This window comes from Mustela erminea, chromosome 2, assembly GCF_009829155.1.
Source record: "Mustela erminea isolate mMusErm1 chromosome 2, mMusErm1.Pri, whole genome shotgun sequence".
Lineage (NCBI taxonomy): Eukaryota > Metazoa > Chordata > Mammalia > Carnivora > Mustelidae > Mustela > Mustela erminea.
In genome coordinates, this window is record NC_045615.1 from 31,441,321 (window position 1) to 31,458,261 (window position 16,941).

Sequence of the window (16,941 nt, forward strand, 5' to 3'; positions counted from 1 at the left end):
TTACATAATACTGCTTGGGATCTTCACCATCATGCTGGCTCCAAATTTAGGGCTTCCATTTGTCAGTCTCTCTCAAAACACATAACCTGAAAATGAACTCAGTTTCATAGATATGGTCTGACCCTGGAAGAAGAGAATGAGATAATCACCTTACATCTTTCTAGACACAGTTACAGAACTGTTATTCAATACACTATCAGCTAAAATGCTAACATCTTTGGATTGGTTTGACTGATATAAGCTTAATACCTGTCACAAAGCCAAGATAAGAAATTCTTGCTTTTCACTGAATGAATTCTTACTCAGCTTACTGCACCTCAGCGAGGTACCCAAATTAACAGTTATTGCACTAAAATGTACCCACAAAATACTTAAAATGTAATCCTAAAGAGCAGATCATGTCAGCATTTGGTTAGTTCCCATATCCCCAGACTGGCTTCAATCACCTCCTATCTTCATTACCATGGTTCTCCCTTACCAACCTCAACTATTGCCTCCAACCTTTTTACTCACATGTTGACAAATTACTGTTTACAGCACAGAATGTCAGCCTAGTTAAGCTGACATTCAATAATCAGTTCCTTTTCTCTAGACAAATCCCACAACTGCAGGAAGGCATAACTTCCAGTAGTACATACTATCTCATGAATGTGCAATACATATTAAACACATTCATTGTATATATATGATATACATATACATTCTTCCTTATATATGATTCTGTTCACTCTCTAGGATAGTTGAATTTTCTTGTTTGCTTCGTTGCTGCAACTAAAATAAGATTATAGAGAAATGAAAGACAAGCCTTGGGATTTGTCACACAAGGTCTGTTGGGGATCATTAGCTCTGGTCCCTCATCCTAAATTAAGTCCAATGAAATACAAAATAAAAGTCCAAAGTTTTGTTTGTTCAGTTATACACCCTGTGATAAGCTACAAAGCATCCTTTATGTTTGATTTCCCAACATCAAAAACCTTTTTGATCAGAATTAAGTGCCATTAAGAATTCCTATAATTCCTCTATATTCCACCTAGTACAGAATTCCATCTGAGAAATGAGGGTAAGTGCATGGATAATAACATATTTCAGACCCCAAAACAGCTTATCCCTGAGAGATAAAGTGTTTTTGGGAAAATAAAAATCCCCCCGGTCTTCGTTATCCTAATTAATAAAATAAATGTTAGATGAGATAACCGCTAAGTTCCCTACAGGTGCTAATACTCTGTGATTCTTTCATTCTGAATACTATTAGCCTCTAAGGAAAAAAAAAAATTACATTTATATCTCCAGCAGCTCCATTAACACAGACAGCTTTGGTGAAACCTAGAAACAGCTTACTCATCTGAATGAGAAAAACTATCATCCCAAAGCAGAGCAGAGAGATTGCATGTCGCTTACTAGGACACAAATGAGGAACATTATGAATGTAAAAACATAAAAATGATTAGTTCTTATAAGAAACATCAATTAAGTCGGCATGAATTCGTACATCAAATGCTTTCAAGGTTCTCCAAAGGGAAAATCTTCTGTATTGGTAAATTAACACTGCAAAGACCCTTGGATAATCAGCACCTTAGTCTTTAGTACGCATATCACACAGTCAAGGCTAGTAATACTACTATAAAAACCAAACTCTCAATACAAGTTTCTTTCAAAAGGGCAGCTTTCAAAATCACAGGCTTTTTTTGACAGATGTTTACCCCATGCAGTGACTCCTAGCCTAAATTACAGAATGGTGGGCAAATGATTGAAGCAAACTGATTGCAAAAATAAATAAAATGTTATGGGACCTACTTTTACAGAGAATAAGGCATAATGTAGACACTGAACCTGGATGTAAGTGGAATATTATTGGCCCTGTAAGCAGGGGTTAAATTGCCCTGAGCCTCTTCATCACCCACAGCAGCCTGGGTAAAGGTAGACACACACAAAGCATAGCTTTGAAATGACTAGCCATTTAGACTATGCTAAAGGGCCAAGAGATTGCAGGGTAAGTGGAATCAGAGAGCAGATTTATGAAGAAATACATGAGGAGGCAAGAATAGAGTCAGCACAAAGCTGTTTCAAATATCAACAAGGTGTCCAAACAAGGTTCAACATGCCCTGGAATCAAGGTCTAAGGTGGCACGTCTGTTTATGGAGGAAAGATGGTGGCCACAAGTAACCATGAACAGGGAATCTCAAGGAAGCCAACAGGAAATATCCTGAGATTGCTGACGGCAAAAGAGAGGAAGTAGAGAGGGAGGAGACAATCTAGGTGTCAAAGACAGAAGCAGACGTGGAGGTCTGGAGAGAAAACAGGCTGCAGAGAGAATGCTGCAGGCCTCCAGCCAGCAGGGGCAGAATGGAGGATGGTGACAGGGAAAGAACAACAGTCTAAAGTCGTACCCCTTCACCCACCTTCCCAGAGTTGTGGGGGAGGGGTGTTCCCTAAAGAAGTCTGCCGCCAGGTGTTCCCTAAAGAAGTCTGCCGCCAACAATCTGGTTTGGAGGGAAAACAAAGTTTCATTTAAGACAAAGGGAGAGGGGACACACATGAAAACAGCTGGGCATATAAAAAAGTGTCATTGTTGCAAGCAAGGTAGAAAGGCTAATAGGGTGGCAATTCAGGCCAGGATGTAAACAGACAATAGGGTTAATAGCAAGAGGAGGGCAAGAAAGAAAATTGAAAGTATGTTAAGGACTGGAGAAGACTGCAGGTTTTCCTGGCCTGGGGAATACTGAGTGTTCACCAATCCTAGAACTTGAGCCAGAACACTGGCTTGAAAATGATACTGCAAATCTCCCCAAAGATCACTAAGAACTGAGAGTAAGCAGCTTCTCAAACTTTTAATGTCAGGAGTGGCGAGATGAATGAACGATTAAAAACATCAAACTGTTGTTTCCCTTAAATTTGATTAAATTCTTACAATTTCACAACTGGCAACTTTTGTTTGTCAACACAGAATGCTAAATAAAATTTATATTTCAAGTTAAGATTAAAATCTAACTTTCAAAACAGTCTGGGACTATTAAAATGCATTGAAACCAGTAAGTTCACTTTTTATCTCCTCCATATTTTTGTCCTGGAGAAAATGCTAAAAACAAAGGTATTCGTGATTTGGGAAATTCTTAAAATACAAACACCACTCAAAACACATGGGAACTAACAGCATCCACAAGTCGGCATTATCCAAACGAGTCTGTACAACCTGGAATTGGGTGTGAAAATTTTCTTTTTTAGGCATGAAGCAAAAATAATTTCACCTAGCTTTTTAGCTAAGAAAATAATTCAACAGCATAACAAAGGCTGATTACAGTCCAGAACACCATGCCTCAGTATGCAGATCATTTAACCTGGCTGGTCTAGTCGCCCTCAGCTGTCTATGATTTGAAAAACATGTCGCTACAGGCCCCAGTGAAGCATGGGGGCCAGCGTGATGGGCTATGACTGCCAGCATCACACTGCCACAGCTAAGGGAGTGCAACAGGATAAGCAGGAAGGATTTACACCATCCCTGCTCACACTTTCTACCCTGCCCACTGGTTTCTCACCCTCCCTGAGCCTTCTCTCTTTAAAATAAATTTTAAAAATATTTTTTTAAAAATTAAGAATTTTTCTTTATAATTTTGCTGAAAATGACAATAAACTGTCCACAAAGAATTCTCTACATAATTATGAAGAAGGACTCTACAAACAAAGACATAGAGGTGTTCAAATTCTGGTGGATAACTGTTCTTATTTTATAGTATACCACACTAAATTTAAGATTTTAAATAAGAAAAAGAAATAATTAAATCTAATAAAGATTTCCTAAACACACAGAGCATGAGTTGGTTCTGACAGGAGCAGAACTAAGAGTTCCAGTACATCATGTGAATTATGTGTGGACATCTTTTGCATGAGTCCTGCTTTATTCATTCTGTCCCCAGTCCCTTTCCCTATCTCTTAAAAGTCAGTAATGTGTATCAAGTCATATGAGACAACTAGCTGCCCAAGAAAGATATGTTCATGCAGAAAAAAAATCATCAAAAAATATACAAGCCTCCTTCGTTCTCCCAATATAAATCACTCATAACAGGCACATTATGTCTAGAGTTAATGGATCTTACAGATTTAGAAGGAAAATTTTCTATTTAGCTGAAGAAGAGCTAAAGAACACTGGAATACATCAGTGAATCCAAATTTGTCTTTGGTTTTTCTTAAAATGTCTCATCCCACTCAGAAGGATTACATGAATATCATTACATATATAGGCATTCCCCAACTTACAGAAGGGCTGTGTGCTAAAAGTTCATCTGTAAATTAGCCTTCTGAAATTCAGATCATGTTTTTCCCACTGAAAGAATCTTATAAAGGGTATTCAGACCAATCAGGCCACTCCAAAGAAATCTATAAAATTCAAATTTACTGGTCATATTATGTTTCACTGGAGCACTGCAGGTTTTTTCTCCAGCTAACCACTTAACATTATTTCTTTGATAAATACAATAGGGATGATAGCATACTTCTCTTCAGTGCTTGGTGCATACATATGTAAACACACACACACACATATGTAAAAGCACACACACCCCTCCTTATCCGGGTCAGTGTGCTACAGTGTCCCGTTGAGTAAGAACTGTGGAGTGGAGTTTAGACAAGTGGCTCTTGCATTTGAAGGCTGGAGGAAGTTGGGATTCTAAAGCATATTAAGGGGCAGTGGTCATGGAAGGTTCTATAGTAACAGTTCTTACTGGATCTTACAACTATAGGACAGAGATGGTGGGTTATAACTTCCACCAGACTTACCTTCCCAAAGATGTTTAAAAAAATTAGAAACTTCCTAACAATCACCTTTAATATGTATTTTTTACATGCTTATAAATTCACAGCAAAATAAATTATAAGTTACTTTTGTGTACTTGAGCTATATCCAAAACAATAACAAGAAACTCTCCCCCTAAACTGGAGAGATGGGGATCAGGATCAGAGGGTCCTATATAGAAAACAAAGTGATGGCTTCCTTGACAAGAGCAATGGGCTGCCTCTGCCACAGAAGGAGGGTGCCAGCAGGAGATTCTGAGAACTAGTGTCTAAGGAGAAAGATGCCTATATTTCAGATCTATTTTTCCACTCCGCCCAAAGGCAACTAGACTTCAACACCTTGAAAATTTTTAAGCCAGAAAATTGTTGCCTTGGGTTTAAGAAAAGGGGGTACAAAGCCACAGAAATTAGATGACTGAATTTCATATGCAAATATTTTCTCAAAAGAGACAGGGATTCAATACTTGCATAAAACTAGCTATTCTATTTAGGCCCAATACCAATTTATAGAGGTTTTTCTTTTTAAGTTCAGAATTTTATAAACATACTTCAATTATTCAGTGATACATTATAAGATTTTAAATGTATTTTTATAAAGTCCAGATCCAGAAACATGACACAACTTTCTAGGAATCCCTACAGATTCATATCAGAACTCAAAAGCTCCAGATTCCTCCATCTCAAACTCAGCCGAGGTCTATTCCACTTGCCTGCATAGGTGTTGGCTTTGTTCAGGAGGTCTGTGCATGCATGCATATCAGCAAAAGCTCGAATTCCTAAGCAGTTGACAGGGTGAAGCTGAGACTCCAAAAATTCACAGCAGGTCTTCTTCACATCCTGTAACTGTAACAGACCAGCTGCTGGGAGAAGTACCTGCAACATGTAAGTCAGTCCGGTTAGGCAGGTGGACCGAGGAACACTTACTATTTACCACTCCTATACAGATCACAACGCATGCAGTGAAAACTTATGATCTGCATCCTGACCCGAATACTCCATGGACACAGGGAACACTCCATGGAAAGTAATGGAACAATTATTTGCAAAAAGGGCGACGACCCACATTCTCCATAATTTCTATATCTTTCAAAGATCCCTTCCTGGTCATAAAAATATAAGAGATATTAGGTATTAGATTAATGGTTCTTTTCTTTAATTTATTTGACAGAGAGAGATCACAAGTAGGCAGAGAGGCAGGCAGAGAGCCCGACGCGGGACTCGATCCCAGGACCCCGAGATCATGACCCGAGCCGAAGGCAGTGGCTTAACCCACTGAGCCACCCAGGCGCCCTTAATGGTTCTTTTTTATAAGCATAAACAAAATGTACCTTTGAATTTTCAAAACAAAAACTATTAGGATGCTAGGGGGTGCTATGGTTCAGTAAAAATGGTTTTTTTTCCCCCTTCAATTCAAGCATCATGACCTTCAGTAATTTGTGGGGAAGGCATGAAGCCAAAGTAATACATACCACAACAAAGCCTCATTTTGCTCTTCCACTGTCTGAATAACACAACAAACTGCTTTCCTTAGGGGAAAGAACAATTTTAAATTCAATACTCAGTATAATCATACGGTTTCTCTAAAATGTAATATATGTACTAAAAAGGAAAACACAAAAGGTCATTGCCTAATATTAACTTTTTAATTTGTGTTTGTATTTTAATAACTCCAAGAGATTTTATATTAATTATGCGTTTTTCTATGAGATTTAACCAGTATCTTCACTATAAACTATATCCAACACCACAACTGCTTTACAAATAGGTCAATAATGGAAACATTTTTTCTTGTTAAGTGAACTGGTAGGAAGCTATGTTAAGTACCACATTTGAAAGTCAAATTAAAGAGGAAAACTTCATTAAAAAAAGTTCTTGAACATCTGCTGCTCTTTTATAAAAGCCAAAAGAAAAAAAAAACCTCAACTATTAGAACAATGGTCAATTTTAGAAAAGATCACATTAGCATAAAAAATAAAACCTAAGTTCCTTCAGGAATCGACTCTCATATATGCCAAGCTGTAGCCCAAGAAGAAAATGAGAAAAGAAACAGTAGTTTGGGATAGTGGTTTTCTCTATGTAATAATCCTTAATGTGGAAAAGAAAGAGGGTGTTCATGTCATTGTGTAACACAACCTAGTCTATTTGTTTAAAGGAACCATAGAAATTCTACCTTCCAATCTAGAGGCTGCATGTGTAGTTAACCCACATGTACACAATCAAATGGCCAGAATGAAGGACAGAGAGAATAATTTCATGTGTTTTTAGTGCAACTTCACCAACTAATATTAGTTTTCTCTAAAAATATAGAAACAGTATCTAGCGGCCTCTTCCTTCTGAATTTAAGAAAAACAAAATGCAAATAATGCTGTTTATAGCCAAACCTTTCATACAATATGAATAGTGTGTTTCATTACGTTATGAAAATGATCTCCATGGAAACCTTTAGTTGTTGATAATTTGCAAATTGGAGGTTTTTCTACTCTGGTATAATTGTGCTCTGAAGCAACGTAAAGTACATTCCAATATGTTTAACAGTGCTGCCATTTAATTCAGCAAACACATACAGTTAAGAAAGTGGTTTTCAGTGTAAGATTTAATCCCTATGAAATTTGTACAAATACTAACAATCACCCATCTAATAAACATTTTCCCAGACGCAATACAGTGTGAGAAAGTAACATTCAAACTGATGGTAATATAGAAAGACAGGAGCCCTAGCAGAGAAAAGCGGTTGACCAGAATTGGACTCACTCATGCACTTTTGGTAGGAGTGTATACTGGCTCAACGTTCTTAAAAACCAATTGGCCCATTTTAATCAAAATTACAAATGCACATAACCTCCGACCCAGCAATGTGACCCACAAATACACTAACAAATGCACAAAATCTCACACACAAAAGACATTCATTTGAGCACTACTGAGGGTAAGAGCAGAAGTTAGGAAAAAGCCTAACTGTCCATTGCAAGGAGACAGATTAAACACTTATATCCCTTCCACTCAATGGAATGCTCTGCAGTCATTCAAAACAATGACGAAGCAATATGAATGGGACAGTTTCTAAGACACATTCTTAAGTGAGAAAAATCAGTAATTGATTCATACTAAGTAACATACACACAGATGCCCTCACTTATATACACATCCAACTAAAAAAGAAGCTACAGTAGTCTTTTAAAATTTTTATTTTGCTTCCTTACCTTCAACTTCATCACTACCAAGCCCAGACCAACCTTATCAGGAGAATGAAATTCATAAAACTGTGGAATATGCATGCCAGGGACAGAAAAGTTATTTCAATTGTAGGCCATGTAGTTAGAAATTCACATATAATTTTTATTTCTTTTTAAAGACTTTTTAAAATTTATTTGATAGACAAGTAGGCAGAGAGGCACACAGAGAGAGACAGGAAGGGAAGCAGGCTCCCCGCCGAGCAGAGAGCTCAATGTGGAGCTCGATCCCAGAACCCTGGGATCATGACCTGAGCTGAAGGCAGAGGCTTTAACCCACTGAGCCACCCGGGTGCCCCACATATATAATTTTTAATTCATTAAAATCAATTGATTTTAATTGATTCATCAATTAATGATGAGTCAAGTGGTCCCTATGCTTGGCAAACAATACTATTAAATATACCTTAAGTGTTAGTCAAATGTATAAAATAAGTTTATGCATAATATCTTTCTGTCAGCAAATCCTTTAAAAATGCCTCAGTTTTATGATATAATTTTACCAGGACTAAATTTCAATAGCTCATTATTATTAATTACATACAGCATCAAAAACAATGAATAATTGGCCTAGGCTTACTAATATAACCCATGGTGACCATGAATTAGTTACTCATGATGAAAACAGGAAAACAGCCTGGGGCACACCAACTTTCTAGATTACTTTGTCTATTGGAGAGCCAGCAAAAATGAAACAAAATTAAAAGTGCTCCTAATTTCAGATGAACCATAACCCACAATCAGAACTACTCAAACAGCTGGCAGCCTATGAGCTGGATGCCTTGGGATCAAATCAAATCAAACCTTCTAATTTGTTTGATAAAGACACCCAATCTTAGAAGAGGCCCAAAGCCTGGACCAAGTGGTACAGTTGGTCAGTGGAAAGCTAAGAATATAATCAAATTTGCCAACTCTTTGGTCTGCGATTTTTTCCACTACCTTGAGCCCTCTCTATAGGTGCAGAATGGAAGTGTTTGCCCAATTTCTAAATTTCCAGTACTTCTTTTTTCAGCAAGAGTAATAAAGGCAACAATCACCTCAACAATACATTCTTTTTTTTTTTTTTTAAGATTTTATTTATTTATTTGACAGAGACCACAAGTAGGCAGAAAGGCAGACAGAGAGAGATGGGGAAGTGGCTCCCTGCTGAGCAGAGAGCCCAACTCGGGGCTCGATCCCAGGACGCTGGGATCATGACCTGAGCCGAAGGCAGAGGCTTTAACCCACTAAGCCACCCAGGTGCCCCCAACAATACAGTCTTGTAATTGCTTCCACTTAATGAGCAATCACTACATCAGGCACTGTGCTAAGCACATGGTAGGCAATAATATCTCACTATCCCCATTATACACAAATGAATATAGAGGCTTGGGTAACTGGAGAAGTTGGGTAACTGGCCCAAGATCACACACCTTGTACGGCACAAGTAGAGTCTGCTATGAGAGCATCATTAACCGGAGTGAGTATAATGCCTTTAGATGGCACCCAGATAAGCATTCTTATGTCACTAGTTAGGAGTAGGTTTTTAAAGATACCCTCTATTTATTTCAATAATATAAACTCTTTTTAAGTAAATTTATTTAAGAATTAAGTCAACATAAAGGAAAACATTATTTAATGAATATAGCAAAATCAAGAAGGTGACACACAAATTATAAAAACTTCAGAAACCTCTGATTTGGGAGATCAAATTCACTATTCTAATCCTTCAATATGTGATCTCATTCTGATTCTTATGGCTTTTGCCTATCACTGAAAAGGAAGGCTATGCTTTAATGTGGGGCTATCACAATTCCATGGCATACTTTCTACAGAGTGGATAAACTCTACTATTAGCAACAAATGTGGGAAACACCTAGCAATGTAAAGAGGTGGTTTCTTAATTTGCTATTGAGGTCACAAAAATATCTTGGGCATTGTAATTAAGAGGCCTGAGGAACAAATTCATGCCTTAAAAACTAATTTTTCTGAGCTCCCCAGAGCAAAGGTGCAGTTAAACAGTGCTGCTTCTTATATGAAGTGGAATTATATTGACACAATAAACCTCTAGCCACAAAGCATTATGATCTAATGGAAATTTTCCATTTGCTCCATTTTCCACATTAACACTGAGATTGATGAAAATAACCCTAAGGCACTCTAAGATCTAAAGTATATTCCAAAACATCAAAGAAAAAGGAATTGCGTTTGTTATATAATACAAATGTTAATGATACAATCTAAGAGTCAAAAAGTGGGGGAAAAAAAGTGATTAATTCCCATACAGTATATATACTGAGGGAGTGCCACACTCAAAAAACTGAAATATCTCTCTCAATTATGTTAAGGCCTAAGATAAAATATACAGCTGGTGTCATGCCTTGGGGTCCAACCCTCCTTCCCCTTCCAGCAGCCTCTTCCTCATTCCCCTTTAGTTCTATTCTATCAACCCTGAGCTTCCCCACTCAGACCCTGGTGTTCTCACCATGATCTCTCAGTCCCTTTCAGGTCACTACTAACAGCATTACACAGGCTTCATCTGCTTTGTAACACTTACTATTGTCAGAAATGACTTTATGTATCTGCTCCCATGTTTACTGTCTCTCTCCCTGTAGAAGAATACATGATGCTCTGGTCCTCTGGGGTCACATCTCTTAACCTTATTGTAGCCTCAGGTACTAGAAGAATATTTAGATGCATAATAAATGAATCAACCTGAATGTACTCTCCTGGGTATTTGTATTTTAAAAGAGATACAATTTTGGATGTCCTTTGACCCAGAAATACAAATTCTATTTCTAGAATGTGTCTATATGGGACATTTGTGTCCTGCTGCAAATCTCCTCAGCTATACCTCTTGCTCAAGCCACCATTGCAGCAACCAGTTCTAAGTAGACTTTGATCACCTCCGTGAAAATATAATTTAACAATGCCTCACCCCCCTCTTTGTCCCAGCCAGGGAATGCACTGGGGACTCAAAGCTGCACCACCTGGAAGCACAGGGGGAATAATGATTGTGGGGCCAGCCCTGACCTATGGAGAAAGATGATAGGTAAATGCTTCCCCTCTTTATTCCCAAGCAGATGGTTCTGAGACACATTTCATAAGCCTCCTCAGATGGTCCTGGTGAAAACCAAGTAAAAGAATGCACTTCTGGATCTCTAGAATTCTAGCCATGGTAGCAATGGTAAAGGCAGCTATTTATTCCGTGATTATCACCCACCACTCACCAGGCACGGCTTCAGTTTGGCCTGTCTTCTGAGTACCATGAGTCTCAAAGGCCTATGATCATCAAACTAGTGTTCTGTAGAATGTTACATAGGCTCTACATATTCTTCTTCTTGTTCACGTGAAAAACATTATCTTTAAGTGCTGCAAAAAATGTGAAGTAAAAGAACATGACCATGGGTGCCTGGGAGGCTCAGTGTGTTAAGCCTCTGCCTTCAGCTCAGGTCATGATCCCGGGGTCCTGGGATCGAGCCCCGCATTGGGCTCTCTGCTCAGCGGGGAGCCTGCTTCCCCCTCTCTCTCTGCCTGTCTCTCTGCCTACTTGTGATTTCTCTGTCAAATAAATAAATAAATAAAAATAAAAAAGAACATGACCAGCTCATTAAATAAACAACTTTAAATCAATCATTTTGGTAAATAGGAGAAATTTATTTTCACCTAGATGTGTTTATTTCCAAAATACCAAGAAAACAGAAGCCTAAACATTTTACACTGTGGAGACATTTTCTACAATGAACAAAGAAAAAGGGGAAAAGCTACCAGTGATTAGAGAAGACAAGAGGAACACTAGACATGGAAGATACCCGAGACGAACAATTAGCACCCGTTTGACACTCTTACACCAGCTGCACATTTTAAGTAAGATGCTTTCATCCTACTTCACTTTGTTTGACAAGCCAAATTACACATAAGATGTTTCACTTAGACAAGTACACTCCTTCTGCTTGGCTATTAGGATTTGCAATTTATTTTCAGCTTGGGCATTTAATCCATAGGGGAGAATAATTTATGTAGTAAGTCTTTTAAATCCTGAGTCATTAGCAGTGCATTTATTAGAAAAGACTACCAAGGGGTCTGACTGTTCCATACACAAGATTTCCAGATGTCTATGAAAACATGCAAACATGAAACAATGCAGTCACTATTAACTTTACAGTGACTATTCTGCTAAAAAGAAGGTTTTTATTAATTTCCCAGCCATTTTATATTCATATCAGAAGCACCTGTTTGTTCAAGGAGCAAGGAAGGCACCTCAATTAAGCATCTGACTCCTGACTTCAGCCTAGATCATGATCTCAGGGTCACGGAATTGAGCCCCACATCAGGCTCTGTACTCAACAGCAAGTCTGTCTGAGATTCGCTCTCCCTCTCCGGCTGCTCCCTTCCCCCACTCTCATGCACACATGCTCTCTCTCTCTCTCTCTCTCTCACTCAATAAACAATAAATCTTTTAAAAATAAAATAAAGAGCAAGGGCCTTGTGTACCAGAAATGACCTGAAAACAGAGAAACAGCTGTTCAAAGGGCATGAGGAGAGGGAAGAAATTATTCCCAAACTTAAGCTATACGCTGTTGGACAAAAAAAAGAAAAAAACTCATTATGAAATATAACCCACAACTTTCAGTCCTACATACATCTTCTAAAATCTGCGTTTAGTCTCCAAATTATAAGTCATGTTTCACAAGTTTATTTTTTCAACTGGCTTCTTGATACTCATTTAATCATAAAACAGTATTAAAAATAGTAATAAATCACAGTATTAGTGAATATAATATTACCACTTGACTGCTACAATCTTATAGGGCATTGGTGCAGAAAAAAAGGAGAAAGAAAGTTTCCTTCCTCTTTTTGGGATGTAGGCCTTGCTGGGTGCAGAGTTTTGAAATAGGAAGTGTTTGACCTTAGCATCCTGCCACCTCATTCACACTTCCACTTCTCAAAACCCTAAACCTCAACCACCAGGAGCTGGCCTCTGCTCTGTGCTCCAGCTATGATTCCCCCATAAGATCATCCTTTTCTGACTGATAAGTGTTTCATCCTCTAAATGTATTTACCTCACCTTCCTCCTCCCAACACCCCCCCCCCCCGCCCGCCGCCCGTCCCAAGCTCCACCCCTTGGGATAGCTGTGGCCTGCAGAGTCGAAAGGAAAGACATCTTATTATTAATTTATACTAATGGCTAATAACGCATCACCTTCCAGGACAAATCCCTTCCAGAGATATTTAAAGTTTTAAGAGAGGCTGACTCTTAAGCAGAATACATCTGTAATTGAGGTCATTTCCAATGGTATAATAAATGAGGCAGAAAGGCACAAGCAGTACAGAAAGAGAAAATATGTGGGCAATGTGGCTTTCCCACAGGCTGAAAACTACCCCTCTTCTACTATCCTTTCAAATACAGCTGCTTTTTCCATTCTTTTTAACCTAAGTTTTCTCTAAAATCTCTCATTTATTCAACAGTGGCTCAAATGTGTAACAAACATAGCATCTACCTTATAGAGTTATTGAAAAAAAAAGTTGTTCTACTGTTTAATGCAGTTCCTGGCACATGGAAAAGGAGCACATTAGCTCTAACTCAAGGTTTCTTCTTGGATTGAATTGAACATTCAATCCCATAACAACAGAATGCCAGGATTTCTTTTCTCCTCACAGGACGATGTTCTATGCCAGATCATTTACAATAAGCATAAGGTTGCTTTCTTTTTTGATCAAATATTCCCAAAGTAAAATATATAATCAGGGACAATTCGAAAAAGAACAAACACTGCATACAAAAATGGGAAATATATTTGATATCCCCCTACCTATTAAATAAATATAAATTAAAATGAGAGAGCATTTTATGACTATTGATATTCTTTTTTTAAGATTTATTTATTTATGAAAGATAGAGTGAGACAGAGAGAGAGCATAAGCAGGGGGAAGGGTAGAGAGAGAAGAAAGCTCCCTCCTTAGCATATTCAGGACTCATCCCAAGACCCTGGGACCACGACCTGAGAACCAAAGGCAGACGCTTAACCTACTGAACCACTCAAGTGCCCGACTATTGATATTTTCAACCACATAACTCAGGCCAAGGGATAGTAAGCCCTGGCCCCTATCACGTTTCTGCCTTCACTGTAAACTAGTCAACTCTCTTAGAAAAGAAATAGGTAATATTCATCAAAAGCTACCAAAAAATATAAAGTTTAAAGCATTTGATGATGGAAGTATGCTCCCGAACATTTACCCTGAGAAAAGAGTTAAAAAACTAGAACAGGTTACATCCATGAATTTTACTTTAGCATTATTTATAATATAATATAATATAATATTTAAAAAAACAAAACAGAAACAACTACAGACTTAGCACTATGCCAACAATTGGATGAATTATATTAAACCCACATGATGAAACAGTATAATCAATGACAATGAAGTCTAATAATGGTTTTAAAAAACTAGTATTTCTAAAATATTTGCAATAACATACAAAATTATAAAATGAGATGGATAAACAGCTAGCTCTAACCTGTGATTATACAGGAAAAACTTAACAGATGTCAAATTCTTTGATCTAAAGGAATTTGGTTAGTAAAACAATGCTGACAGAGACAGAAAAAATACATAACTGAACATTTCCACACAATTTAATTTTTCCAACATATAATGGACACTAAGTAAATAAAGCGGTGCACGGGTCTTTTTAACAACAGCTTGGCTCCCTGCCCTCGCATCTGTCAGCTCTATAGCTGGAAGCACTGGATCTAGATCCAATCCTGTCTCTAATCAGAGAGAACACCTCTCAACTCTAACTATTAGCAGCTCAACCTCGCCAACTTCATGTCAATGCTAGTGCGACCTTGGGCACTTCAACGCTTTGTTTCCTAGACCCAGCTCCAGCCTACCCACCTCTAACTAGGATCCTTCCATAGTGGGCATGGACCAGTTCTCTCAGAGGCTGAAATCCTGCCCCTAAGTCCCAGCCCAGAAAATGCAGAGTGCTTGTTCCCAAGCTCCCTTCCTCCTGTTCTCCTAAGCACCTCCTGCCTAGTTCCACTTCAATCCATCAAACAGGCCTATCCTATGGGCATTCCCCCATTCGTCACTTAACAAATATTTATTGAGCATTCAGCCTAGGGTCCAATCACTAGTTTGAAGTTTTGGAAATACGGCAGTGAAGCCATCCTAGAGCTTGGATTTTTTTTTTTTTTTAAGATTTTATTTATTCATTTGACAGACAGAGATCACAAGTAGACAGAAAGGCAAGCAGAGAGAGAGGAGGAAGCAGGCTCCCCGCTGAGCAGAGAGCCTGATGGGGGGCTCAATTCCAGGATCCTGGGATCATGACCAGAGCTGAAGGCAGAGGCTTTAACCCACTGAGCCACCCAGGCGCCCCCCCCCCCCCCCAGAGCTTAGATTCCAACAAGTAGTGCTTATATTTAGTAGGGGCATGTGTAATTTCCATCATCCCAGCACTCATGCCCTTCAAGTGGTCTTGAAGTCTAGATCTCAAAGTCTAAAGTCCAGAGGCCCTGGAGGACTTGGAGCTATAGATTTTAATCCCCAACCTGCCGCTGAGTTCCTATAAAGCCTCAGGGCAGAATGGAGTTAGTATGAAAAGAATGGAGAAGGGAAACCATACCATAGGCTCAAGAGTGGGGACTCTGGTCTTGAATGCTGGACATGCTCCATGTTCACTGTGTGACCCAAGAAAATCGCTTAACCTCCCTGAGCTGCAATTCTCTATATTGTAAAAAACAACTGTCTGTCCAGGATGTTATAAAAACTAAATGAGATCAGTACTTAGCAGAGTGACTGGAATATGGAAGGTAGACAGCTCCTTCTTCCTAAATGAATACCTTAAATTCTATCTCTGCTATCATTTATGGGCATTAATCTATTTTAATTTCTTCTCCGTTAGCCCTTCCTCTCTAAAATCACCTCAAATCAAAACACATGACTACTAGTCTCTTGACTACCTGATCATGCATTTTACTCCTACTATAGATCAAATTTCCCCTGTATCTCCTCTGTATTCTCCAGGGTCCTTCCTTTCCACAACCTCAAAATTTCATGAATAAAGAATAAACTAACACTATCACTAACTCCATATCCACCTTCAACACAGAATTTAAACTCATTAGGGTAGTGAGACTGAAGCATCAATCCACTGCCTAGCATAGAAAACAAGGACCAACAAGAACTGTCATCAGGACTCAAAAATATTTTTTTTAAAAAATTGAAACAGGGGGCGCCTGGGTGGCTCAGTGGGTTAAGCCTTTGCCTTTGGCTGCTTCAGGGGCTCTGCTCAGCGGGGAGCCTGCTCCCCGCCCCCCCCGCCTGCCTCTCTGCCTACTTGTGATCTCTGTCTGTCAAATAAATAAATAAAATCTTTAAAAAAAATTAAAAATTTTTTTAAATTTAAAAAAATAAAAAACTGAAACAAAAGCAAGCAAGTTTAAGGGGCCAAGATTATCAACAAATGCAAGATATGAGTATTAGCACAGGGACTAATGATGCTTCTGGCTTTTCAAAGCTGCTGCATGGATATACTCACAACTGTGGATGGTAACTGCCAAATTAACTGCCACACATAACCATCAAAATAAGTTAACTTCACTAACTTCACTCTCCAGGGCTCTGTATTGCTTTCGCACACACACCTCCCTCTTCTTCCTCTCCTTCTTCTTGGTCTTTCCTCTCTCCCTCTCGCCTTTTTGTCTATGCCTGCTCCTTTTTCATCTTCTTTCTAAACTGATTTATATTATTCAGAGCCTCCCCACCCCCACCAATCATCAAATTTTATTCCAGTGGAATTTTTTCAAGACCAAAGAGACTGCTAATATCTTTTAAAGATTGTTTTGTGTTGTTTGCACAAATAATACAAAACTAAATTAATTAAAATTTTAATTTTAATTAAAATTAATTTAATTTTAGTTAAATTAAATTAATTAA

The 16,941-nt window shown here is 38.4% G+C and overlaps 1 protein-coding gene across 2 annotated transcripts in view; it reads right to left on the reverse strand.

The window, feature by feature from the left end:
* The window catches only part of KLHL2 (kelch like family member 2), a 110,319-nt gene that overhangs the window by 47,629 nt on the left and 45,749 nt on the right, over positions 1-16,941 (reverse strand). For both annotated transcript variants that reach the window (XM_032332603.1, XM_032332604.1), the window contains one exon: positions 5,497-5,659. In XM_032332603.1, the coding sequence (XP_032188494.1) occupies positions 5,497-5,659 (163 nt within the window). The remainder of the gene's footprint in view (positions 1-5,496; positions 5,660-16,941) is intronic.